The sequence below is a fragment of the Onychomys torridus genome, chromosome 3 (genome assembly GCF_903995425.1).
Source record: "Onychomys torridus chromosome 3, mOncTor1.1, whole genome shotgun sequence".
Taxonomy (NCBI): Eukaryota; Metazoa; Chordata; class Mammalia; order Rodentia; family Cricetidae; genus Onychomys; species Onychomys torridus.
Window position 1 is genome coordinate 160,258,721 of NC_050445.1, and position 25,835 is coordinate 160,284,555.

At 38.5% G+C, this 25,835-nt stretch overlaps 1 protein-coding gene and 1 pseudogene across 4 annotated transcripts in view; both read right to left on the bottom strand.

Moving 5' to 3' along the window:
* Positions 1-4,725: 4,725 nt before the first annotated feature.
* The window catches only part of Caprin2 (caprin family member 2), a 49,617-nt gene continuing 28,507 nt past the window's right edge, over positions 4,726-25,835 (bottom strand). For 2 of the 4 annotated variants that reach the window (XM_036182118.1, XM_036182116.1), the window contains exons 11-19: positions 23,435-23,504; positions 22,143-22,207; positions 19,718-19,822; positions 17,716-17,850; positions 13,219-13,387; positions 10,812-10,997; positions 8,348-8,448; positions 7,413-7,476; positions 4,726-5,624 (exon numbers count right to left, since the gene is read on the bottom strand). In XM_036182118.1, coding sequence (XP_036038011.1) covers positions 5,059-5,624; positions 7,413-7,476; positions 8,348-8,448; positions 10,812-10,997; positions 13,219-13,387; positions 17,716-17,850; positions 19,718-19,822; positions 22,143-22,207; positions 23,435-23,504 — 1,461 coding nt within the window. In that variant the 3' untranslated portion in view covers positions 4,726-5,058. The remainder of the gene's footprint in view (positions 5,625-7,412; positions 7,477-8,347; positions 8,449-10,811; positions 10,998-13,218; positions 13,388-17,715; positions 17,851-19,717; positions 19,823-22,142; positions 22,208-23,434; positions 23,505-25,835) is intronic. The other 2 variants (XM_036182119.1, XM_036182117.1) reach the window with 2 other exon arrangements.
* Positions 8,513-9,401, bottom strand: LOC118579477 (annotated as a pseudogene).

Below are 25,835 nucleotides of genomic sequence, written 5' to 3' on the forward strand. Positions count from 1 at the left end.
ATTTCTTACAACCACCTGTGATCCTACAACTGTCTCTAAATAAATAATTTAGAATACATAATTTAAAAGCCAATTTTCCATACTCTGGGGACAGACTCAATATGTTAGCTTTTTATCAACTTGAAACAAGCTCTGGTCACCTGGAAAGAAGGAACCTCAAATGCACCTATCAGACTGACCTGTAGGCAAGTCTATGAGCTATTTTCTTGATTAAAGATTAATGCGATGAAAGGCTGAGCCCATAGTGAGTAGTGCCACCCTTTGTCAGGTGCTCCTGAGTTCTACAAAAAAAGCAATCTGAGTGAGCTATGAGGGCAAGCCAGTAAGCAGCATTACTCAAGGGTCTCTACTTCAGTTCCCACCTCCAAGTTCCTGCCTTTACTTCCTGCTCTTAACTTCATGATGGACTTTAACCTGGAGTTTTAAGAGAAAATAAACCCTTTCCTCCCCAAGTTGCTTTTTGTTAGAATTTTTGTTACAGCAGTAGAAAGCTACTTAGAATACTCACTAAAGACAATGTTTAAATTAAAGGTAACCAAAGAACAGGAAGTCAGCATAAAACTGTAAGCTCAAACTTTGCTCTCAAATGTTCTTACATTTTAAATGGCTTGCCCTAAACTATAACTTACCTATGGTTCATTATGCATCCATATTTTTATATTACTTTGCATAAGAGAGTATCTGTGTTTACAGATACCCTCACTTTTGTTGACCTGGCTATCTTGTCTTTTATTATGGTTTGCATATATACCTCACCTCTAAGCCTATTTTCTCCATCCTCTTCCAAGAGCTGTTATAAGGACTTAATGAGATATACATAGACATACAGTAAGTGTTGACTGTTACAAATATTGTCTATTTAACAGAAAAGCAACCTTATTCTGTCTTTGGCACAGGATCACACTATATCTTACATAAGCAATCAGTAAGTGCTGAGTAAAGAAAATGAATGCATGAGTGGAGTGATAGAGGTCTTAAACAGGACAGCCACAATATAAGTACAGGTGAGAAAAGCAAGCAACATCTCATGGATAGAATCAACAGGATCATGCAATTAGGTAGGCATAAAAGGAAGACAAAGAATGATTGTAAAATTCTAGCTTTGATGGGAAGTTCAATACCCCAAGGTAGGGGGAACTGGGTTATGGAAGCTGCTTTTCATGCCAGCTGAGTGCTATAATTTCTTCAACTAGAGACTTGCTCTGAACAACTGGAAAACCACAATCCCACTCACAAGAGCTGGCAGAGGAAAAGAAATAAATGAAGGGCTAAAGTCATAAAATAAATCAGCTCTATACCCAGGGATGTCACATGGACAACGCTGCCAGGGGATAAGGCTCAAAGTGAGAATAACTGGCACAGTTATGGCTTGAAATATCAAAGTAAGTTTTATCTAGGCACTGCCATTACGGTCTTTTTAAAGACTTAATACATTAGCTGTCCAAACAGAATATTACACAGCTGCCCACCCATCTGTACACAGTAGTTCTTCTACTAATCTGTTAGTAGTTCATATGGTATAGAAAAATGAAAGCTAATAACCCAAACCTAAAAACTACCTAGAGCCGGGCATATGGTAGTACAAGTCAATAATCCCAGCACTAAAGTGGTAGAAATGGGAGGATCATGAGTCCAAGTCCAGCCTCAGGTACACATAGCAAGTTTGAAGCCAGCCTATGAGATCTTGTCTCAAAAAAACAATAGTCTATAGCCACAACATCCAGAATGTACTTGATCTCGTCTGATCAAAAAACAACAAATACATCTTAATGTCAGTGATAACATCCCCTAAAATAGCACAAGTAACCAGAAGCCCTGAATATGTCAGACTTTCTGGCTAAAGAAGGCATTTTAAAATTCCTAATCTGGGCTGGAGAGATGGCTCAATGGGTAAAGTGCTTGCTGCTCAGTCATGAGAACCTCAGTTCAAATCCCCAGTGCCAAGGGGAAACAGCCTAACCAAATCATTGAGGTCCAAGTTTAGTGAGAAACTCTGACTCAAAAAGAGTGGAAAATGGGAAGCAAGAGGTTCTTAGTAGTTAAAAGCACTTACTGCTTTGGCAGTTCCCAGCATTAACAAGATGATCCAATGCTCTCTTCTGACGTCCTAGGGCTTTGGCACACATGTAACACACACACACAAAGTTTTTGTTGTTGTTGTTTTTTGTTTTGTTTTTAAAGGTAGACAGTAGTCAGGCATGGTGGTGCACCCCTGTAATTCAAGTGCTTGGGAGGCAAAGATAGGCATATCTCTGTAAGTTTCAAGCCAGCCTGGTCTACATAGGAAATTCCAGCCAGCTAGGGGACAACCTAGTCAGCAAATCAATTGTTACAGGACTTAACCTGAGGATAGCACTGCCAACAATACTGTAAATACATTGATTGCTTGGCAATAATGAAGATTAAGCTAAGACTTAGAGGTTGAGAAAGACCTCCCTTACCTGATAACCAGCTGCTTCTCAGCACTGTTCTGCCTTCAGTCATTTAATGGTATCAGTGTTTTTCTATGTACTTTGTGTTCTGAACATGAAAATCAAGAACCTTGGCAAATGAGTTACATCAGTTGATAGGTTAAAATGTCCTTCTTTAATCCTTCATATATTCCTGAATGTTGAAACAAAGTACTTCTGGAAATACTGCAAGCCACAGGGAAACATTACGGAATTCAGCTATTATCACAAAGCTATTACTTGGAAAAGTAAAGGACTTCTCCAAAGGTCAAGCCAGGCTTAAGAAGTTTTGGTGATATTTTAGCTTCTGTATGTATATTAGCTGGTTCCTACAATGATTTTCTTGTAATGCTATGCGTGCTTCCTAGAACTCCTAAACAGTGTGTTTATCTAAAGCATCTAAGGCCAAACAAAACAACACCTGTCTCCTAGGTAAAGAGGTTAGTTTTATTTCTTGTGCAATTTAAGGTGAGACCCTCCTTTATTATACAGCCTTACTAACATTATAGACTCCTAACTTCTTACCTAACTATTTCTAGGAATGTAGACTGCACACACAGATCCCCTTCTTCATATACTAACTGATCATTAGCTCTCTATTGAACTCCTCCTTTACCACTCCCCTTTTGGGTTGTAAAAGAAAGCCTGTTGGCCACTACCTGAGGAAAATTCTTACCTGCCTTTATGACTCCATAAGAATTCAAGCCTGGTGACCTTGCTCTGGCAGAGGATAGCTATTGCTTGGGTTTATAAATGAACACCTCAGAGACTTGAGGAAACTTACAAGTACAAGGAGACGGAGAGGAAGAGAGGAATGGAGAACCTGAGGACAGAGAATGGAGAGAATAAGGAGACGGGGAGGAGGAGAGAGAGGAAAAAAAGAGAACTAGATTGAAGGGCTAAAAGAGAATACTAGAGGAACAGGATGGAAGATGAGGAAGAGCCAGATGGGGAAGAACAAGATGAAGAAGAACAAGATGAGAAAGGAGATGAAAGAGGAACTAAGATGGGAAGGAACTAGATGGATGAGAACCTAGATGGGGGCAGAACTAAGATGAGAGAATTAAGATAGAACTTAGAGGGGACAATAGATAAAGGTAGAGACAAACCAGGCAAGAAAGGAGCTAGGCATGAGAGCAGAAAAGAAACTATGTAGAAAGAAACTGACACAGAATAATAAAGTGTATGAACTAAGGAGTTTTGTATACATATTCATTTCTTTCCATCAAAGATTATCAGCTGGCTGTAGAGTCTTCCCGGACCCTGGGAGGGGACTATCAAGGGGCCAGACCCCACTAGTCCCCGATATGGAAATAACTCATTATAGTAACTGAGAAATAAAATATTTAATAACAACTAAGAGATTTAAGTTCAAGCTATGAAATATGAGAAAATGCTGTCTCAAATGAATACCAATTGGCTGCTAAACTGTTTAACATAGTGAACACATACGCAACAAAACCCTAGTTTTCAAAATTGGGGGGGGGGGGAATGATAGCACATATTTATATGCCAGGCACTGTATTACATGTTTAGATAAGTCTTTAGTAGAATTTTACAACTATCCTATTACACTGTTCCAGTTATACATGGGAAGATGGTCTTTAAAAAACAAGGAGGGAAGAAGGGAAGAAAAGAGAGCTCAATCCTAGAGGTAAAATAGCTAACCCATGGTTAATTAGGAGTAGCAGAGGCAGGATATAAACATAAATCTTAAACTTTTTGATTACTTAGCACTTTGTCTATGCAAATTAAACCCAACATCTTACTAAAAACAGAGTACACATGTACATCTCTTACTGTGCCTTGTTTTAATATACATAGCAGATAACAAAATGTAGCTAAGTGAAGGGAGAATATACTCTATGGCAAGAAAGTAAAAACAGGCTCAAGGAGAATGTGCAGTTTGGCCATTGGAAAACATCCATCTTTTAATAAATGAGATAGATATGCATCAGAGAAAAGTGACCTGAGAAAGACCTAGTACATATATAAGATCTTTTAAAATAACCTATGAGCCGGGCAATGGTGGTGCATGCCTTTAATCCCAGCACTCAGGAGGCACGAGGCTAGCTTAGTCTACAGAGTGAGCTCCAGGACAGGCACCAAAAACTACACAGAGAAACCCTGTCTCAAGAAAAAAAAAACAAAAAAAAAAAAAACTCAAAAAAATAAAATAACCCATGAGCCCATGAATCAACCATCATTCCAGAGTTGTCAGTGATTAATTCTTACCTCTCAATCAAACATTTATAAAAACAGAAACAACTGGAGGTGCAGTCTAAGTTTTTTATTGAGGCACAACAAGGCATTGTAACTTGTCTGAAGTTGTGGCAGTCAGTTCAGGAAGCTGACCCTTAACACAGTTGAGGGTTAAGTGCAAACAATACACATTCACTGTGTGACTAGCAAGGCTATATCACAATTTATAAAGTGCCAGATTAGTGCTAATTGTCATTCTGCTTCAAAGCTTTTACATAAAGAGAAAAACAAAAAAGTAAGGACCTCCTTCTTCCTCTAGGAACAAAATATTTTCCCCAACTGGGTAAAGACTACTTTTCCTTAGATCCACTAGTGAGAACTTCATTCTTTTACTCTGAATTAAACTTCAATCTTGATAAAGAAGATAGCCTGAAAACGTAGAGTATTTCCAGCTACTTCCATAAATCGCTCCCCTGTGTAAGCGCAACCATATCTGGTCTCCTTGGAGGAGCTGGAGAATGGCATGGTTGCTAGCCGTCTCATGGTCTGGAGCACCATCATTGGCATAGGCTGACACCAAGACCTCCTCATTCTTCATGAGGTTGACATACAGTGGTACATTCACAGCCAGCTTTAGCATGTGGAAAATGAATACATACGTGCCATTCACTGGGCAATTGAATCTACCAAGCTGAAGATCAAAGGTCTCTCCCAAGTTGTTCAGGAGAAGATCAAACACAATAGGTTGGTCTAAAGTTCCAGGAGCCAGATTGGATGTTCTGGCAGCTGAGAAGGCAACTCTCATTTGCTGAGGCAGAGGATAAATGTGTACTGGAAGGATGGCAGCTGCCGGGCTTGTCACTGGCACATCCACAGGGGTCATGCTCCGGGAGTCTCCTTGCCCAGAATCTCCACTGTTAAAAGTCTCGCTGTCTCTCTCTGGGCTGCTCACCTGAGAGGAGTCGCTCCACCCTGTTGTTCATTAATAACAGTGAGTTTTTCAGTGAGCCTTTAGCTTTGACAGGACATTTAACATTTGTCAGCTAATGAAAACACAAGATTCAAAAACAAAAGCAATAAAATGTAGCCAGAAGGTCCTAGGAAATCCTGTATTGATTGCTTTCTGTTTTTTTAAAGGTCAAGAAAATGTGCCTTCCTCCCCAAATTGAGTAATTTACCAAAACTCATTAAAAAAGACTAAAACCAGATCTGGGCACCTTTTACTTATTATCTTTCTTCCATAAATCTCAGCTAATTTTTTTCAGTGACCAACCTTTTACTCAAAGTAGATAATATAAAAGGGTTCAAGAAAATTTAAGATTAACTAAAAGACATCAGCTTTTAGAACTACCAACTACTAAGCCTTTCAGAGATTCTGACAGGAGGACTAAGCCCCAAGGTAAAATGCTTGGTTCTCATTTCCAAGTTAATGTTATGATGTTTTAAAATTTGTGTGTGTATATGTGTGAACATATAGGTGTAGGTGCCCATGTACATGCATAAGAAGTCTAGAGGTTGGCATCAGAGAGCTTCCTCAGTCCCTCTCTATCTCTTTTTTTGAGGCAGAGTCTCTCACTGACCCTGGAGCTCACCAAGAGCTAGATAGAATGGCCTGGCAAGCCTCTGAAATCTGCCTGTTACCACTAGGGTTACAGGCAACTGCCACAGAACCCAGCTTTTTACATGAATGCTGGGAATCCCAACCCAGGTCTTCATGCTTGCATGGTGAGCACTTTACCTATCACAGCCATCTCCTCAGACCTGAAATAATGTTTTAGGTGCTATGTTAAAAACACTGTTCAAGCTGGGCAGTGGTGGCACACACCTTTAATCCCAGCACTCAGGAGGCAGAGGCAGGCAGATCTTTGTGAGTTTGAGGCCAGCCTGGTATACAGAGCGAGACCCAGGAAAAGCGCAAAGCTACACAGAGAAACCCTGTCTCAAAAAAACAAAAAAAGAAAAAAAGAAAAATACTGTTTAATATGAGGAAGAGTATTATAGACTCTGACCATTTTCTTAAAATAGGAAGACTGCTTTGCTTTAAAAAATGTCTCTTTAATAACTCCTTTTTAATTATACTGAATCATTTAATAGTCTTTTCTCATTTTAACAAGTGTAATTAAGTACACTACCCTGTGTTTTAACTGCTGCTTATTCAAATCTATCATTGCTCCATATCACTTATACCATATATCAATGGTGTAAATCATACCAATTATTTTTAAAGCCATCATTTTGGGGACTGGAGAGGTGGATCAGTGGTTAAGAGCACTTGTTGCTCTTGCAGAGGACCTGAGTTCAGTTCTCAGCACCTATGTGGTTGTTCACAACCATCTGTAACTCCAGTTCAATGGGATCAGATTCCTTCTTCTGACCTTCAAAGGCATCACCAAGCATACACATGGTGTACCAACACACATGCAGGCAAAACACACACAAAAAATAAATAAATCTAAAAAAAAAAAAAATTAAAAAAAAAAAAAGCCATTATTTTAAACCAGACTCAGCCTAAATTTAGCATGGGGAATTATGCTCACGTGAGGAAAAGAACATTTTTTTTAGGAAACATACACAATTAAATTGACAGTTTCTATATTATTCTTGTTGGTCTACTGCCTCATTCAATACTTTAGAATTACAGTTAAACAAACTGAAACATCAGCAGATAAATGCTGAAAGCAATGTACTTTAAAGAGAAGTTGACAGAGGATACAGTGAAAAACAAGCATGCTTTGGGTAAATCTATAAAATTACCCTTACCTCTTGAATTTGCCTGAAGACCACTAGATGTCCCTGATCTTTTATAACATTGCTGGAAATTATCCTAAAATGAATACATGAATATTTAACTTGGCACCAAAAATACTGATTAATTAGCATGGGAACACCATGTAAAAAATATAGTGCTGAGTAATAATGGAAATTCAGAAGCAGAGATGGCCTTGGTCATTCATCTTAATATAAAAGGGCACAGTAAAGAAGAGCACATAAATTATTCAATATGACCCAGTTTGTAAATCAAATGTAAAGACTAGGATCATCGAGGAGTCTTAGTGGACAAGACACTTGTCACCAAGCCTGACTGACCTGAGTTAAATCTCTAGTATCCATATGATAGAAAGAGATCATCAATTCCTACAAATTCTCCTCTAACCTCTATACATGTGCCATGGTATGTACACACACACACACACACACACACACACACACACACACACACGTAAATAAAGTTTTAAAAGAAAAATACTGGTGTAACTGAAATATAACCATGACAGAAAGTTTATAAGGTTTGCTAAAATGAAATGTCTAAACCCCAATCAGTTTTGTCAGACACAAGGGAAAAAAGTGCTAAGTGATCAAATTGGAATAAACAAAAGTTAAACTTGTAGAGGTGAATTCTACTATATATAATAAGTTAAGTTGAAGGTAATTTAGTAAAACTAAGGAATACAAGCTCTGAAGTTAAAAAAAAATTATTTTTCAATATAATTTTTACCCTATTTACTCGCTGTGGGACCACAAACAAGGAATGTAACCTCTGGACCCTTTTCCTATAAAGTGGGCAAGTAAGTGGGCTTATGTGAACATGTGAGGTTTTTATACCTTTTAAATTCCATCTTCCCTTGATGATAGGAAACATGTTCACCAGTGTAACATCCACAACTGTTCCACAACTCAGTAGCAATACTACTTACCCTTGGAGTGTAAGGTGCTCCAGGATATTCTCTAGCTTGCAGCTGCAGATGGTTGTAGTTCCCATTGGAAGCTGAAGAGAGTCCTCTGTAACTATCGAAACCTAATGAATAAACAAACAACACACATAAAATGATGGGAAATGAAGCTCACTGAACTCTTTGGCTCTAAAAGTTAAACTGGTGGGGAAAAGTTGGACAGATGTCATCATTAGATGTATGTCTTCATTTTTTGTTTTTATACAGTATGAAATTTTATTACTATGTTCCCACTCTCAAAATTTATGGACTTGGTTGGTTTTTCCTTCTTGTCTTTGTACAGGGCCAACAGAGAAACACTGGCTACTTTAACAATCGCAAAGCAAATTCCAAGAGTAACACCTAAAGCATAACCTTTTGGGTGAGGGGGGGAATTTCAAGACAGCGTTTCTCTGTGTAACCCTGGCTGTCTTGGAACTCACTTTGTTTGTTTGTTTGTTTGTTTTTTGTTTTTTTGGAGCTGAGGATTGAACCCAAGGCCTTGCGCTTGCTAGACAAGCACTCTACCACTGAGCTAAATCCTCAACCCCTCTGGAACTCACTTTGTAGACCAGGTCTGTCTCTGCCTCCTGAGTGCTGGGATTAAAAGTGTGAGCCGCCACCACCACCCAACTACCCAGACCTTTTGGACCAAATCCAGCAATCAGAACTTGATCATTTTCCTCAATAAAGTTCAAGTAATCATCACTGAGCACAAATGCTATGATAATCTTGCCATTTTTGATGAGCCGTACCCTGACATGCTTCCTGACAGCACCTTTGGCTATTGGCTTCAATCCCTACTCTTTCCAGCACAATTCCCTTTGCATAAGAAGCACCTCCAACAGGATCAGCCTCCGGGGCTATACCAAGTGGGCTTTCTTATATTGTTTGTCATACCACTTCTGGTCCTGTCAGAGACTGGTATAAGGAGATCACAATATTTGTCCATCTTCTTGGCTCCATGGGCCAGAGTGAAAGACATGTATGTCTTCTTTAAGTAAAGACATACTAAAATGTTTCTACAGCAAAATGCCATAATTCTGCTGGCAATTTATTTATTTATTTTGGTTTTTTGAGAGTGTTTCTCTGTATAGTCCTGGCTGTCACAGAACTCCCTCTGTATACCAGGTTGGTCTCAAACTCAGAAACCCACTTGCCTCTGCCTCCCAAGTGCTGGGATCAAAAGTATATACCACCACAACCAGCATTTCTGCTTATTTCTAATACTGTTGAAATATGATTTGGGGTTGGGTGAGGATGGGGCCAATGTAATTAGATACTTAAAACCTTAGTACCAAGTCCTTTTGCTAATATCAAGCTATCATCACAATACTTGAAGCCATAACTAAATCTTAAGAGTCCACTATGTGGACTCGGTTGAATTTTTGGAGTCACTCATGTATACTATCATGCCATCTGCAAATAGGGAAAGCTTGACTTCTTTCTTTCCAATTTGTATCCCCCTTAATCTCCTTATGTTGTCTTATTGCTCTGGCTAGAACTTCAAGTACTATATTGAATAAGTATGGGGAGAGGGGACAGCCTTGCCTTGTTCCTGATTTTAGTGGTATTGCTTTCAGTTTCTCTCCATTTAATTTGATGTTGGCTGTTGGCTTGCTGCAGATTGCCTTTATTATGTTTAGGTATGTGCCCTGTATTCCTGATCGCTCCAAGACCTTAAATTCTCTTGTTCTTATCTGTAATATACTTTGAAAGTAACTTGAAAATGATCCTTATCTAATTATGATACATTTCAAGAGTTAAATCAATCAGTAAAAAATACCATTCAAATATGAAAATCAAAATCCCCCTTGAAAACCAAGATGATTAACCTCTACTTCAGCAAATCACAGAATTAATCTGTTTTGCAGATAGCAAGTTAGGTCTCTTGTAGAGAACAAGCATAATAAAAATACTGGTGGGCTGGTGAGTTAATACAATACTTAAGAGCACTGGTTGCTCTTGCAGAGGACAAGGATTCAGACCCCAACACCAACATGGAAGCTCACAACTATGTGTGACTCCAGTTCCAGGAAATCTGATAACTTCCTCTGGCATCTGCAGGCACTGCACTTACATTCAGGAAAAATATTCATAAATAAAAAAATAAGTAAAAAATTCTTGAAGCACTCTATTACCTACTAATAGACAATTTTTTTTATTTTATTTTTTTATTTATTTTGGTTTTTTGAGACAGGGTTTCTCTGTAGCTTTGGAGCCTGTCCTGGACTAGCTCGGTAGACCAGGCTGGCCTCGAACTCACAGAGATCCACCTGCCTCTGCCTCCTAAGTGCTGGGATTACAGGCGTGTGCCACCACCGCTCGGCCAACTAATAGACAATTATAAATGGAAATGACCAAGAGAACAAAATCAAAATTGAGTCCAGTCTGTGTCAGAAAAAATATATACATTAAAATAATTGAGTACACTAGATTCAAAACATACCTTTGTAGCCACCAGGAGACCGATAGGGATTCATTAGTAACCTCCCACCACGTGTACATCCTCTCACAGACCCCCGACTACTGATGAACGGCTGAGCAGGTCTGGGAAACACACTCGTGGGTGCTGGGTAAAAGGCAAGATTGCCATTGCTTACTTGAACAGTTCCATCAGGATGGTAACCTGCAGCTTAAGAGAAAACAATTTAGCCAGGCGGTGGTGGTGCACGCCTTTAATCCCAACACTTGCAAGGCAGAGCCAGGTGGATCTCTGTGAGTTCGAGGCCAGCCTGGTCTACAGAGCAAGACCCAGGAAAGGCACAAAGCTACACAGAGAAACCCTGTCTCAAAAAAAAAAAAGAGAAAAAAAAAAAAAAAACAATTTAAAGTCCAAGAGTTAAATGGTAATAAAGGCCCAATGTTATATATATATATATATATATATATATACTGATATACATAACATATATGTAACCTATATTTTCTCCCTTTAAAAACATACTTATCATATATAAGCATGTATGAGAAAGAGAATATTACTCAATTTATAGAGGAAGGAAATCTTGCATAGTATGAATGAGCCTTGAAGGTGTTATATTCAATGAACTAAGTTACAACAAGAACAAGTATATGATGCCAGCTCACATGAGGTAGCCAGGGTAGTTAAATTCAAAGTCATAGTAGAATGGTTGATTCCAGGGGCCAGTGAGAAATGAAAAGGAGTTAGTGGTAAACAGATACAGAGTTATTGCCAGTGAGTGATGGGGTGATGACTACTCAACAACTTAGATGTAATACCACAGAACTCTGTGTAAAAATGTTAAAAATGATGCCAGGTATGGTGATATATGCCTTTAAATCAGCACCTGGAAACAGGCAGGTGAATCTCTCTGGATCTGAGACCATACTGGTCTACACTACAAGTTCCTGATCCACTAGAGAGCTACATAGTGAGACATCTCAAAAACAAAACAAAAGAAGTTAAAATAATTATTTTTACTTTATATACACTTTACAACAAATAAAAATATTAAGCTAAATACCCTAGACCAAGGAGTAAAAGAAAATTAATCCTAATCTTTTCTTTTCTTTGGAGGGGAGGACAGGGTCTCATGTAGCCCAGGCTGGTCTTGAGCTTGTTATATATCCAAGGATAACGATGAACTCCTTCTAATCTAGCTGTCTCCAACTTTCTATTGTTAGGATTATCTTCCATTATGCCTAGTTTATGCCAGTGCTGAAGATGAAACCTAGGACCTCTTGCATGTTAAACAAGTACTTTATAGCTGAGCTACATCCCCATGCCATGAATTCTAATCTTACTAACATTCAAAATTGAGGACTATAACCACAGCATCTGTTACGTAAAGTGTCCTATATTTCAGCAATACAGTAACAACAGAATGAGTGCCTTCACATTGAGATCTAGGACTCTACTTAATAATACTCTTCACCACTGAAGAAGAAAGCACCCAGAGTCTCAGTTTATTTGTGCAGTACATTAAAGGATGCAATACCAACACTATAAACCTACCAGTGCTTCTGTATTAAGAAGGAAGGTCAAAAACAAATTAATGAAATTTAAAGTTTTTAAAAAGAATGAAGGTTACCTATGCTTTCATCATTCAAAACAGCTTTAAAAGACCAAAACTGTCCCCATTCTCTGAGCTAACTGTACAATAACATTCTACATTATCTCCTCACATCGGTTTTTATTTTCTGTAAGAGCCATCATCTGTACTTATGGTAACACAATGTAATACAATAGCTTCAAAATCTTCACCAGAGCATCTAGAGTGCCTCCCATCTATCTCAACTCCTGTCTAGGTAACCAAAGCAATCAGACTTAAAAATAAGAGCCAACAAATCTAAAACAACCACTGAAGTTCTACCTCATCAAAGTTCAAATTAGGTGACAGGAGAGATGGTTCAGCAGTTAAGAGCACTTGCTGCTCTTTCAGAGGACCCCTAAGACCCACATCAGACAGCTCACAACTGACTGGAATTTCAGTTCAATGAGATCCAATACCTTCTTCTGGCCTCCATACACATGTGGTATACATACACACATAAATAAAAATAGATCTTTAAAATAATAATTCAAGATACTGGAGAGATAGCTGAACAGTTAAGAGCACTAGTTTCTCTTACACAGGACCTGGGTCCCATTCCCAGCACACATGTGATGGCTCACAATATCCGTAACTCCAATTCTAGGGAATCTGATGCCTTTTTCTGACCTCTGAAGGTATCAGGACATGCAAACAAAACATTTATAAACTTAAAAAATAAATCTTACAAACAAAAAAAGTATTTTTTTGTTTTTGAAAGTTCCAGGGTCACAGAGAGTACTCCAATAAAGCATTGAGTTAGCATGTGGTACTTATACAGAATATATTCAGAAGTCTTACCAATCTCTGGAGGTTGGGCTGTCTGTTCTATGTGTATAGCTGGAAGCTGGCATTGGGATACTGTCTGAGTACTTGCCGAAGTAAAATTTTGATTGTAGTCAGGTGAATAAGGAGATTCTTTCATTTCTTGTTCTTTCCGTGGTGGAAGAGGTGCATTAACATTAAACACCTTTAAAAAAAAAAAACAAAACCCACTGGGTATGGTTCAGAGGAAATGCCTAAATAATATCTGTACAACTCTACCAGATTCTAAGGCACTAGATGGGCAAAAGATTTGAACAAACATTTCTCAAAAGACAACAACTAATAAACACATGAAAGCCTGATCATCATCAGTCATCAGGAAAATGCAAACTAAAACCACCATGAGATACCACTTCATATCCACTGGAACCACCACTATCAAAAGATGAAAAACAAGACCAAGCAAAGAGAAAGTGCACCACATTACCGATGGGAAAGTAAAATGGTGCAAGCACTGTGGAAAACAGATGGTGGCTCCTTATAAAGGTGAATATAAACCCACCAGGTTCATGTCGAGGTACCCACCCAAAAGAAGTGAAAGTCAAGACTTGAACAGACATGATATGACTTTAGCAACATTCTTCCTAAGGCAAAATGTAAAGAACCTGAGTGAAATGAGACACATATTTTAAATATTATCAGCCATAAAAAGAATGAAAATATGATGTATACCACATATCAAAAATATTATGCTAAGTGAAACAAGCTAGATGGAGAGAACCAACTCCATAAAACTGTCCTTTGACCTCCACATGCATGCTGTACCATATAGCAGGGATATCATGCCTGGTACTGTAAATCTGGTCAAAAGCTACTGTTGTTGTTTTATGATATATTTATTCTGTCAAGCAGCTTTCTAAATATTTCTGTTTATACCCATAGATTTAAGTTGCTTTGAACTTTGGTCAGAGAAGCTTCTTTTTGCAGTAGGTAGTGTTAATGCAGACAATAGCTAAGTATAAGTGACTGTGTGCACTCAGATGTAGATAAATCATCTTTTCAACCTCCCCCCATTCAAGGCACAGAGAACATGGTGGAAGATGGGGTAGACAAAATTTAAGAGCTGGTAGATGAGAACAGGAGCTGTGAAATGATGACTTTTGAACATGACATAGTTGTTGCACACATCAACTCACAGTAGTGGTCACCTGCATAAAATTTACACAAGATTAAGCCAGTCAAAATTCCAACATGGATGGAGGAGGGGTCCCCAGACTCCACCCTCGACAGAGGAACTATTGGTAGTTGATAGCTGCTGAAGAAGAGACAGTCACCCTTCTTTTGGGATGTGACCATTAGTATATTACTCACATTCCCAATGAATGGTCCCACAACCATGCACATACAGGTAACATTAAGTGGACTCAGGGTTATTACTGACAACAGCAGTGAAACATGACATTAGAAAGAAGATAAAGATGGGGATCTTAGAGGAAGCTGGGGGAGGTGGTAAATGGATATGAAGTAATGATGAATAGATATGATCAAAACAGATTGTATAAATGTACGTATTTTTCAAAGAAAAAATTTTTAAGAGATTTCAAAAACTTCAAAAGCAGAACTCCTGCCTAGTTTATATGCAAGATCCTAGGTTCAATCTCCAGCAAGAGAAAAAGAAAAAAAAGCAGTTATTAAATTTTTAACATGCAGGAGTCTTCCAAACACGTAGCCACAAGTCATGAGCTAACACTTGTTTCCCTTTGCCTTCCCTACTCTGATGTTTTTTGTGAATAGCAAACATAACTGATAGCAGTAACTGTCTCTCATCTCTCTAGCCCTCTCCCTTCCATTTTCAAAGACCAGCTGTCAGAAAGACTTTAGTGGTTTGTTTTGTTTTACATTTCTATACCTCTAGTGAATAAAAATAATTCCTGAGCCCAGCATGGTAGAGCATACCTTTAATCCCAGTATTTAGGAGGCAGAGGCAGGTAGATCTCTTTGAATTCAAGGACAGTCTGGTCTACATAGCAAGTTCTAGGCTAACCAGGGCTACAAAGTAAGACCTTGTCTCCAAAACAAAAACAAAAACCCTGTCTCAAAACAAAAAACAGTGCCTAGCTGAATTTCTATGAGTTCAGGGCCAGCCTAGTCTACATAGTGAGTTCCAGAATACCCGGGGTTACATAGTGAGACCTTGTCTCCAAAACAAACAAACAAACAAAAATCTGGTACATGCTTTTAAAATAGCCTGAGAGAAGGCTCAGCTTTTAAGAGATGGTACTGCTCTTGTAGAGGTCTACAGTTATAGGGTAATCTAATGCCTCTGGCCTCTGAAGGCACCTGCATTCATATGTACATATCCCCACACAGACACATACACATAATCAAAAATAACAAAAATAAATCTTTCAAAATAACTAGTGCCTAACCTCCTGCTAAATAAAGTGACTGAGTGAGAACCTGCTTGAACTAGGCAGGCTTCAAAGAGGCAGAGCAGACAGAAAGCTATCAACAAAGAAGCACTATGACAGAACAAGACAAGTCCAGTGGACTTGTCTGACAGGTTAGACAGGACTTCAATAGTTCAGGTGAAGGATTCTATTTCATCATGTAATGAACCACACTGTCTGCTTTTAATTAGGCAAAAGTGAAAATAAATTTGAGCGACAATATTATGAGGCTGCCAGGAAAAGAAGAAAAGCAAGGAGGAAAAGACCCTCAAACTGTGCAGCCAGAATAGGAGGGCCCATGAATTCATGCTCCTGAGCTCAGCAGTCCTGCTCTGGGCCTGTTCTACACTGCTCACCCACTACTACTATCCCCAAGGTCTTGGTATGAAACATAAAGCACCAACAGGAAAGGTGCTTACTGCTCCACTGAATGGTTTCTCTCCCTGGAAAATACACCAATCTAGAGTCACATTGTCTTTTTCTTTCTTTTCTTTTTTTAAAGACTTTTTTTGTATGAATGTTTGCCTTCATGTATATATGTACACCATGTGTGTGACTGCCGTCCACAAAGGCCAGAACAGGATGTGGGATTATCCCCCTGAAAGAGGAGTTATAGACAGCTGTAAGCTACCATGTGGGTACCAGAAACCAAATGTGGGTCCTCTATAAAAGCAGCAAGTGGCCGGGTGGTGGTGGCGCATGCCTTTAATCCCAGCACTCGGGAGGCAGAGGCAGGTGGAACTTTGTGAGTTCGAGGCCAGCCTGGTCTACAGAGCGAGATCCAGGAAAGGCACAAAGCTACACAGAGAAACCCTGTCTCAGGGGAAAAAAAAAAAAAAGCAGCAAGTGCTCTTAACCATTGAGCCACCTCTGCAGGCCCTGAAAGATTATGTTTTTAAAGTTTTAGACTACAATTTGTAGAGGAATACACATTGAGAACATACACAAACCTGAACAAACCTAAATCTTTATGAACCAGAATGAGACTAAAATAAAATTAAATGAATATTTCAACAATGATAGAACTAACTTACATATGCATCCTCTTACTTCAGGTTACTGAAACTAGGACCCTCAGTAATACAGAATCAGTAATTATTAATAATAAGCTATTACCAAAACAATATGCTTACCATCCACATATTCCTTTTGTGGGGAGGGGGTACTGGGGATCAACCACACATGTTTTTACATGGGTCCTAAGCTTTGTCTACTAATTTTCAGAGAGGAAACAACACTCTGATAAAAATACTCCTAGAACTATAATTTTTTTTTAACTTTATTTTATATGCATTGGTGTGAAGATGTCAGATCCCCTGGAACTAGAATTACAGACAGCTGTGAGCTGCCATGTGGGTGCTGGGAATTGAACCCAGGTCCTCTGGAAAAGCAGCTAGTGCTCTTAACTGCTGGGCCATCTCTCCAGCCCAAACAAATCACTCTTAAGGGTAGGTCCCACACCCAGCAGTAGATGGACAACATAAATAAAATTCAATGGCATCTTTGGAGGTTCTCTGTCTCATGTTAAGTCAGGACATTTTTTTTCTACCTAACAGGTCCTTTGCATATATACTATGGCTTCTGGTTTGGGGGAATCTTATGTGACTCTTGTGTGTACAAATATGTGTGTCTCTGCGTCTACATGTGTTTCTTGTGCTTTTCCTTTGGCTCTTTTCTTGTTTGGTATTTTGTCATATTCTGATTCTTTTATTGTATTTTCTTTTACTTTATTATTATTCCTTAAATGCCTGTTTGTTTTCTAAAAAGAGATAGATACAGTGTGGATCCAGACAGGAGAGGAAGTGGGGAGAAACTGGGAAGAAGAGGGAGAAGGGAAACCATAATCAGAATGTACTGTATGAAAAAAAAATCTATTTTCAATAAAAGGAAAAATACTTCTTGAAAATTCTGGATTAAATTATAGATTTAATACTCTGTCACAAACATTATTTACAGTGGACAAGTATAAACATCAGCAGCCCTAATAAGAACAACATGAAGGCATACTTTTCATCCAGGACCAAAGATAAGTGTGGGAGAAACCATGGATCTTCAATTGCCATCATTTCCCTTACATACTCACTGTCTGCATGGCTTGAAAGGGTGCTGTGCTAATGGCTGCTGAGCTTCCACTTGCAGGAGGTAACTGGAAACCCTTTGACAAGGGAGGATTTGGAGAAGCAAGTTCAGATGCTGGCTTGCTCCGGGGAACTGCCATCTATAGAGAAGAAATGCAGCATCAGCCATACTTGCCATATGACAAGAGGTTAACTTGCACTAAGCTCCAAGCTGACACAAGTCAGCAAGTTCTTTAGGATGACATGGGAATACAGGAATGCAGAGAGCAGCATTTGCTTACAATTTTTAAATCTCGGCTGCTGAGGATGCACAGTAGCATTCACTTTTTGATAGGGTGCTGACAAAGTGAGCACCACACAAGGGGCTCTCAACTTCCTACTGGCACCAAGCTCTCTGCAAGCCCTGAATTACTATTTCCAACTAATAATCTAACATTATTCCAAATATATGCAAAGACTGAATTTAGGAAAAACTTTTGGTTAGTTAGTCCCTTAGTGTTAGTTCTCTATTTAAAAGATTGGTGGATTTCTAAGTTCTCTGCCTAAAATTAAAACAACTTTGATATAATTTAAGTAATCTTTACCTATAAAGCCAAATTAATATGACACAAAACCTGATCCCCACAAGATTATAAAGCAGACCACTGTAGATCACTTCGTAAAAATCACTTTTTCCTTGTCATAAAGAAGCCAACTATCTTAAATATAGACCAAATGAGCACTATAATAACTAATCATCTATGCTTTCTTATAGTCTATATGAATTCTCATTTATTAGTTCACCTCAAAAATCTAACCTAAGAGTTACTGAATTGCCCCAAAATTCATTCCATCCATGTGTATCTCAAACAGCAAAGGCTGAGATTTAGAACTACACACAAACCTCATATTGTCAAAATGTTTTTTTTGTACATTCTTGGAAACAGAGTTTCTCCCTATAACCCTGGATGTCCTGGAACTTGCTCATAGACCAGGCTGGCCTGGAACTCAGAGATCTGCATGCCTCCTGAATGCTGGGATTAAAGGCATGGGTCACCACCTCCAACTTGTCAAAATGCTTTTGATAAGATGAGCCAGAGAGACTGTAACTCATTCCAACTCAGTGCTAATAACACTTAAAAAAACAAATCTTCAGTTATATGAATATTTTCTCCTAATCCTACCTAAAGTTTTTCTCTTTTTTATATAAAAAAATGATAAGAAAACATAATACTTTGTTATTTTAAAGATATACTTTAAGTATGTGTATATGTGAACATATGTGTTTGTGCATGTGAGTACAAGTGCCCATGGAAGCCAAATGTCTCAGATTCCCCAGACTGAAGTCACAGGTAGTAGTGAGCTCCTTGATTCAAGTGTGAGAACTCAAGATTTAGGTCTTCTCCAAAATCAGTACATGTTCTTAATTACTGAACCAACCATCTCTCCAGCCCTGTATGCTACTTATTAAAATAAATTAATAAATTGACTAAGCTGGGCCACAGTCTCCTGGAATCCCAACATTTGAAAAATAAAAGCAAAAGGATCAGGAATTCAAGATCATCTCAAAAAATAGCAATAGGGAGGCTGGAGAGATGGCTTACCAATCAAGAGACATTGTTGCTCTTGAAGAGGACCCGGGTTCAATTCCTAGCATCTACATGGTAGTTCATAACCATCCTTAACTCCAGTTACAGGAATTTAATGCCCTCTTCAGACCTCCTTGGGCACCAAGCACCATGTGGTACACATGTATTTATGCATAAAATAAAATTAATAAATATTTAAAAACTTAAAAATAATAATTCTAAAAATAGATTTATTAAATTAGGTAAGATAAGTACTATTAAGTCTACATACATGGCAAAGCCAAAACACTGACCTATGTATGTTCTAGGACCACATCTACAGAAAGTAATGCATTAATAAAAACAAACACTATAATTCCACCAATCATGCCAGTAATTCATAAGCTCATTCTGCCATGCTTTGAGACAGCAAAGAAATTAAGATCACAGGTCTCATTACCTCAGGGGTCTCTGAAGTCATAAATTCTGTTTCAGTTCCTGAAGAAGCCTGATCAGTAGTAACCAAGCAAGCATTTGAGCTACAAGTAACTGGAGAAGAAGTCACCTAGACATAGGAAGATAGAAACATTGTCAACACATGCTGTGTCCACCTCATATTTCCTGAGTGCTGGACTCCTTGATATATCACATTTACTAGCACTCAGTGGTGTCAGGAAGTATGCTAAGTGCATTACAAATATTAATACACTTAATCCTAACAAACCTGTGTAGTAAGCACAATTATCATCATTTTAGGAACATCAAAAAGAAGCAAAGAATAGTTGGCAGGGGTAGTGCACGCCTTTAATCCCAGCACTCAGGAAGCAGCAGACTGATCTCAGGATCTCTCAGTTTGAGGCCAGCCTGGTTTACAGAGCAAGTTCCAGGACAGGCTCCAAAGCTACACTGAGAAACCCTGTCTTGAAAATAACAACATCAAAAGCAGCAGCAGAGACAGGTGAAGTAATCTGCCCAAGATTAGAACAAAGTTATATCAGAACACTTAGACTCACACACTGCCTGTCCAAGACTGTGTCCCAGTTACACAGATAATATCAGCCTTGATGACCAAGATTCTTGGTCCTGAAAATCTGGTGCCAGATCTGCAATGTGGCTGGTACTTCACAGTGCATGCTGGCAAGCTAGGCACAAGGTAATCAGGCTTCTGGTCTAAAGACTTTTCATGCCTTACAAGGTAGATGGAAGTATAAAAAGGATGGACAAGCTCTACAAAGATCAAAAAGTATCAAAACTCTAAGAGAAAATTAAGAGTTAGAGCTAGTATAAGATAAAAACTAGAAGCCAGGCGGTGGTGGTGCACGCCTTTAATCCCAGCACTCGGGAGGCAGAGCCAGGTAGATCTCTGTGAGTTTGAGGCCAGCCTGGGCTACCAAGTGAGTTCCAGGAAAGGCGTGAAGCTACACAGAGAAACCCTGTCTCAAAAAACAAAACAAAACAAAACAAACACTAGAAACAAGCACAGAAGGAACAAAGGCTGTGACAACTTAACAATAACACACCAAGCAATTCAGTGGGAAATCTATAGTACTAAAAAGGTATTAGGATGTAAGAGAAACCTAAGGAAAGAAAGCTAGCAATAGTGATAGCTAAGTGCTTGTGCATCCAATCCTACACCCCAATACTTCTTCATGGTTCTCAGAAGCTCCAGTAGTATCACAGGTAAACCAGAAATCAATGAGTGGTAACCAAATATCAAAGTGGTTATGTTTCTATAACCTGCTTCCCAGCACTAGGGTAGCAGTCAGTAAGATCAAGAGTTCAAGGTCATCCTCCTCAACTACACAGTGGATTCTAGGCCAGCCTGAGCTACTGTTGCGTAAGAAGACTGTCTCAATAAAAGAAAAAAACAGGCACAGGCACACACACATGCATGTGTATACACACACACACACACACACACACACACACACACACACACACATATACACACACACACACACAATTTTTGCGCCAGAAAGAGTTGATAGACCAGCCTGGTCTACCAGGTCAACCAGGGCTACATTGTCACCACCCTCAAAGAGTTCAGAGGAATTTTTTTTAATGCTTTAGAATAGTTTATATACTAAACACACAATTTAGATCTAATCAAAATATTAGATTTATGAGATTGCTCTAAAACTATGCTTTTTCTAGTACTTTGAATTAAAATAATAAGCCAACCCATCACAGTTGGGACTAGCTGCTGTTGAGCTATACTTGTGTCCAAGGGAAACCCACAGATAATAAGTTAATCTTCCTTTGTCCACTTAATAGTTAAGCTAAAAAGACTTGAAAGCCAGTGCCATGGAATGCACCTATTAACCCAGGGCTAGAACAATGAGACAGGAAGATCACAAGTTCAGGACCACCCTGGACTACAAGGCAAAACCTGGCTCAAAATACAAGCAAAATGACAAATTTTACTTAAAAGTTTCAACTTAATGGGGTTGCAGATGTTGCAATCACTCTTGCCTCTAAATTATCACTTAAGTAGCTTTATGTACTGGTTAGTAAACATGGTGTTTGAGACCAGTGGTTCTAAATGCAAGTAGGCAGACTCACCTAGAGAGGTTATTAAAAGCACAAATGCTAGCACAGGACAACATTCCAGTACTCCTAAGGCAGAAGAATCACAAGTTCTAAACCAGTCTAGGCTACAGAGTGAGTTCAAGGCCAGCCTGGGCTACATTAAGAGACTTTGTCTCTAAAAATAATAATAATACATACACACACACACACACACACACACACACACACACACACATGAAATTCTCTTATAGTAGGTCTAAGATAAAATCTAGAACAAAAAATGTTTCCAATTATTCTTGCCAAAGAAGTCTTCCCCTTGAAACAAAGAGTGTAAGTCAAATTAATCTACAAGTTACCTGTAATGGCTCTTGAAGAAAACCACTTTGATTGGACAAGTTTTGTTCTGAAGACACTGTAGAGACTAAAATAAATCAAACAATTAAGGGGAGAGAAATGTTAATACATATCAACTTGACAAGACAAAGTATCAGCTGGAAGAATAGGTTCCTACTGCAACTTTGAAGAGAGTAGACTGGATACTAGTTAGAAACACTAATTCTGTCTGTGGTATATGTGATATGGGTTTTTTTATTCTTGTTTTTATTATTTTTATTATTATTTATTTACATGCACATGTGTGTATGTTTGTATATGGGCATATACCTAAGGTTAGGGCCATCCCCTGGAGCTGGACTTATAAGCAGTTATAAGCTGCCTGATGAAGGTGCTGGGAATTGAAATCAGGTCCTCTACAAGAACAATAAATACATGTTCTTAACTACTGAACCATCTCTCATGGCGATGTTTTAAGGTTATATGGGTAAAAGCAGCATTTCAAAGCTTCCAAAAGAAAAGAACTATGACTTTTAAAACATTACTGGGGATAATAATCCAGAAGACAAAGACTAAGACATTATGAGTTGATACACTTCATAGTAAGTCTTAACTGATCATCTGTTTATTTAGATTTTCCCCCTGTGGTTATACATATTAATACACTTTTTACAATTACATAGTTTTCAATTTGGTTTCTCTCATTAATATCAGTCACTTCTGTTAACTATTCTGTTTGTTTCACCCAGCATTACAGCATCAGTCTTTATCAGGTGTTCAATGCTTACCACAGTTGGACTATGGCTTGATCATGTCATTCCTTATCTGAGAGAAATTAGCATGGAGCCAGAGGCCTAAGCTTTGAGGCATCACACCAGTTTTAGATTCAAGCTCCATCATTAGATACCATGGTATTCACTGTTCTAAATATCAGGACCCAAAAAGCTCCACACTAGATTTACAGTTCAAAGGTCAAGTAGGTTCTAGTCAGAAATCACCCCAAAAAGAACATGAAAATTTGATAAACCAACTATTAAGCATTTCTACTTGCCCATCTGAGGACTTTTCTCTAACAAATGTAAACATGTTATGAAGTATACTTACGTCCTAATGATAATTTATCCCTATGCAACTCTACTGACTGATGGATACAACTAGAATAAATTAGCAAACACTTAAGCTACCTGGAATGAATGATTTGTTAAATAGATGGATAGATAGATAGATAGATAGATAGATAGATAGATAGATAAACTGTTAGCTATAAAGCTGTTTGTTTTACGTCTTTAGAATTATTATTCTCCTACTGGGTTACCTGGAGAAGCTGAAGGTGGCTGTGACGATGGAATTGCACTTGAGGGTTTGTCAAAATCTAAAACAGACTCCTAAAAATGAGATTTTAAATAGTGAGAAGAAACACAGATGATTCATTTAAAGTGATTAAGTAGCTCACTGTATTGACCACAACTTTTAGTAAAGGTGCAGGCATCTAGCGAATTCCTACCTTGTGGTTTTGGTTTTGTTTTTTGTTTTGTTTGGTTTGGTTTTTTGAGACAGGGTTTCTCTGTGTAACAGCCATGGCTGTCCTAGAACTCACAGAGATCCACCCGCCTCTGCCTCCAGAGTGCTAGAATTAAAGGCGTGTGCCACCATTGCCCAGCTCTACCTTGTGATGTTAACAAATTCTTTTTTTCTTTTTTGGTTTTTTTTTTTTTTTTTTTTTTTTTTTTTTAATTTTCCCTCCTCCTCCTTTTTTTGGTTTTTTTTAAAGACAGGGTTTCTCTGTGTAGCTTTGGAGCCTGTCCTGGATCTCACTTTGTAGACCAGGCTGGACTCAAACTCACAAAGATTTGCCTGGCTCTGCTTCCCAAGTGCTAGAATTAAGGGCGTGCACCACCACCGCCCAGCCCAACAAATTATTCTTAAATAAGAAATTAAAGAGTCAAAACTAAACCCTAAAGTTACTGTCAAACCTCAAGGTTGGGTCAAGTATTAAAACTAGAACAGGATTCTAAGGCCAACTTAGAAATGCACTCCTGATGTGAGTTTTAAGCATGAAATGTGAGTCTAGTCTAATTTGAATTTAAATCTTTATTACATCTCTCAAATGAGAAAGTCCGTTTATTTTTATCTTAACCACTTACTGCTTCATGCTGATAAACATTTTATGATGAGAAACTCTTCTCTTCTCATATCTGTGTATCAGGGTTCTCTCAAGAAACCCTCCAAGACTATGCTTACTTAAGCTAGAAAAGTTCAGGAAGCATCCTAGTTCTTTCATTTATCTTCAAATTATCTTTCACTTTGCAGACTAGAGCTGGAAGAATCTGACTGGAGTTATGCAGCAGGCAAGAAACAGGACTGTTGTTCACACCCAAGCCTAAATCCAAAGCTCAAGACCTATCTCCTTTATTTACATTTGCTTTGTTTACTTGAGTAGTCAGGCCTCAGTAATATAATGCTGTTCTGAAATTCTCTAAGAGTCTATGTCACACTATTTAACCTAACACAGCCTTTAATGATGGATTGGTGGTAGAGACCTTTAATCCCAGCATCTGGGAGGCAGAAGCAAGCTGATCTCTATGAATTCAATGCCAGCCTGGTCTACATTCTGAGTACCAGGCTAGCAAGGCTACACAGTCAGACCTCATCTTAAAGGGAAAAAAGTCATGTATACAATTTAACATTTAACAATTGATTTAACACAAGTTTCCCATCTTCTACAGCTTTAAAGGAAGGTGATGAATGTCTCATAACTTTTTAGATAGTGGGACCTGACAGACCACACAGCAAACAGGTTTCCAGTCTTAGGGCAACTACCAATGACCCACAGCAGCCCAACAACTTAAAAACATGATGCTTTTGATACATTTAATTAAATTCTTAATTTATTTACATAAACTTTAAAAGTGGAGACTACTATGTCTTTTGCATTAAAATAAATAAACAAATAAATAACATGGCAGAAAGTACAGTGCCTTGCCCCAAGAGCTAGGACAGAAACAGGACGTCATTCTGCACAATGTAGATTCTTAGCAATTTAACACAATGTTTCATATAAAAGTGACTGGTTCCACGAGTATTACTTAAGATTCATTTTTAAAATAGATCTAGGTAAAATGTGTGGCATGAAAGTTATGGGAGTAATCAACTATTTCCTAATTGAATTTTATGTCCATCCATAGGAGGAAATTCATTTCTGGTACTATAAACCTTGTCATATGACCATGACTTACTTAGGGCTGCAGGAAGGAGTGGCCTTAGGTAGAGAGCCTACTATTGTTGTTTTGCTAAATGAGCTTGTTATCAAAGTACCTTCTAAATACTTATGTTTATACCCACAGATTAGTACTACCTTCAACCTTGGTCAGAGAAGCCTTTTGCAGTGGGCAGTAGTCAATGCAAAGACTCCTAACTGGTCAGTGTTTAGAGTGACTATTGAATGCTCAGCTCTAAATGGGACATATGTAAATCAACTCCTTCAAAGCTCAAGGAATAGCCCAGAGGCAAGCATAGAAGATAGGGAGGAGAGCCATGAAACACTCTCTTCTGGACATGACCAAGCTCTTGCACACATGAATTCATAGAAGCTATGGTAACCCACAGAAATCCAAGCTAGTCAATACCTCAACATGGATGAGATAAGGGACTTATGAAACTCTATCCCTAGCTGGAGTTATCAGCAACTGACAGCTGCTAGAGGTGCCGGGTGGAGG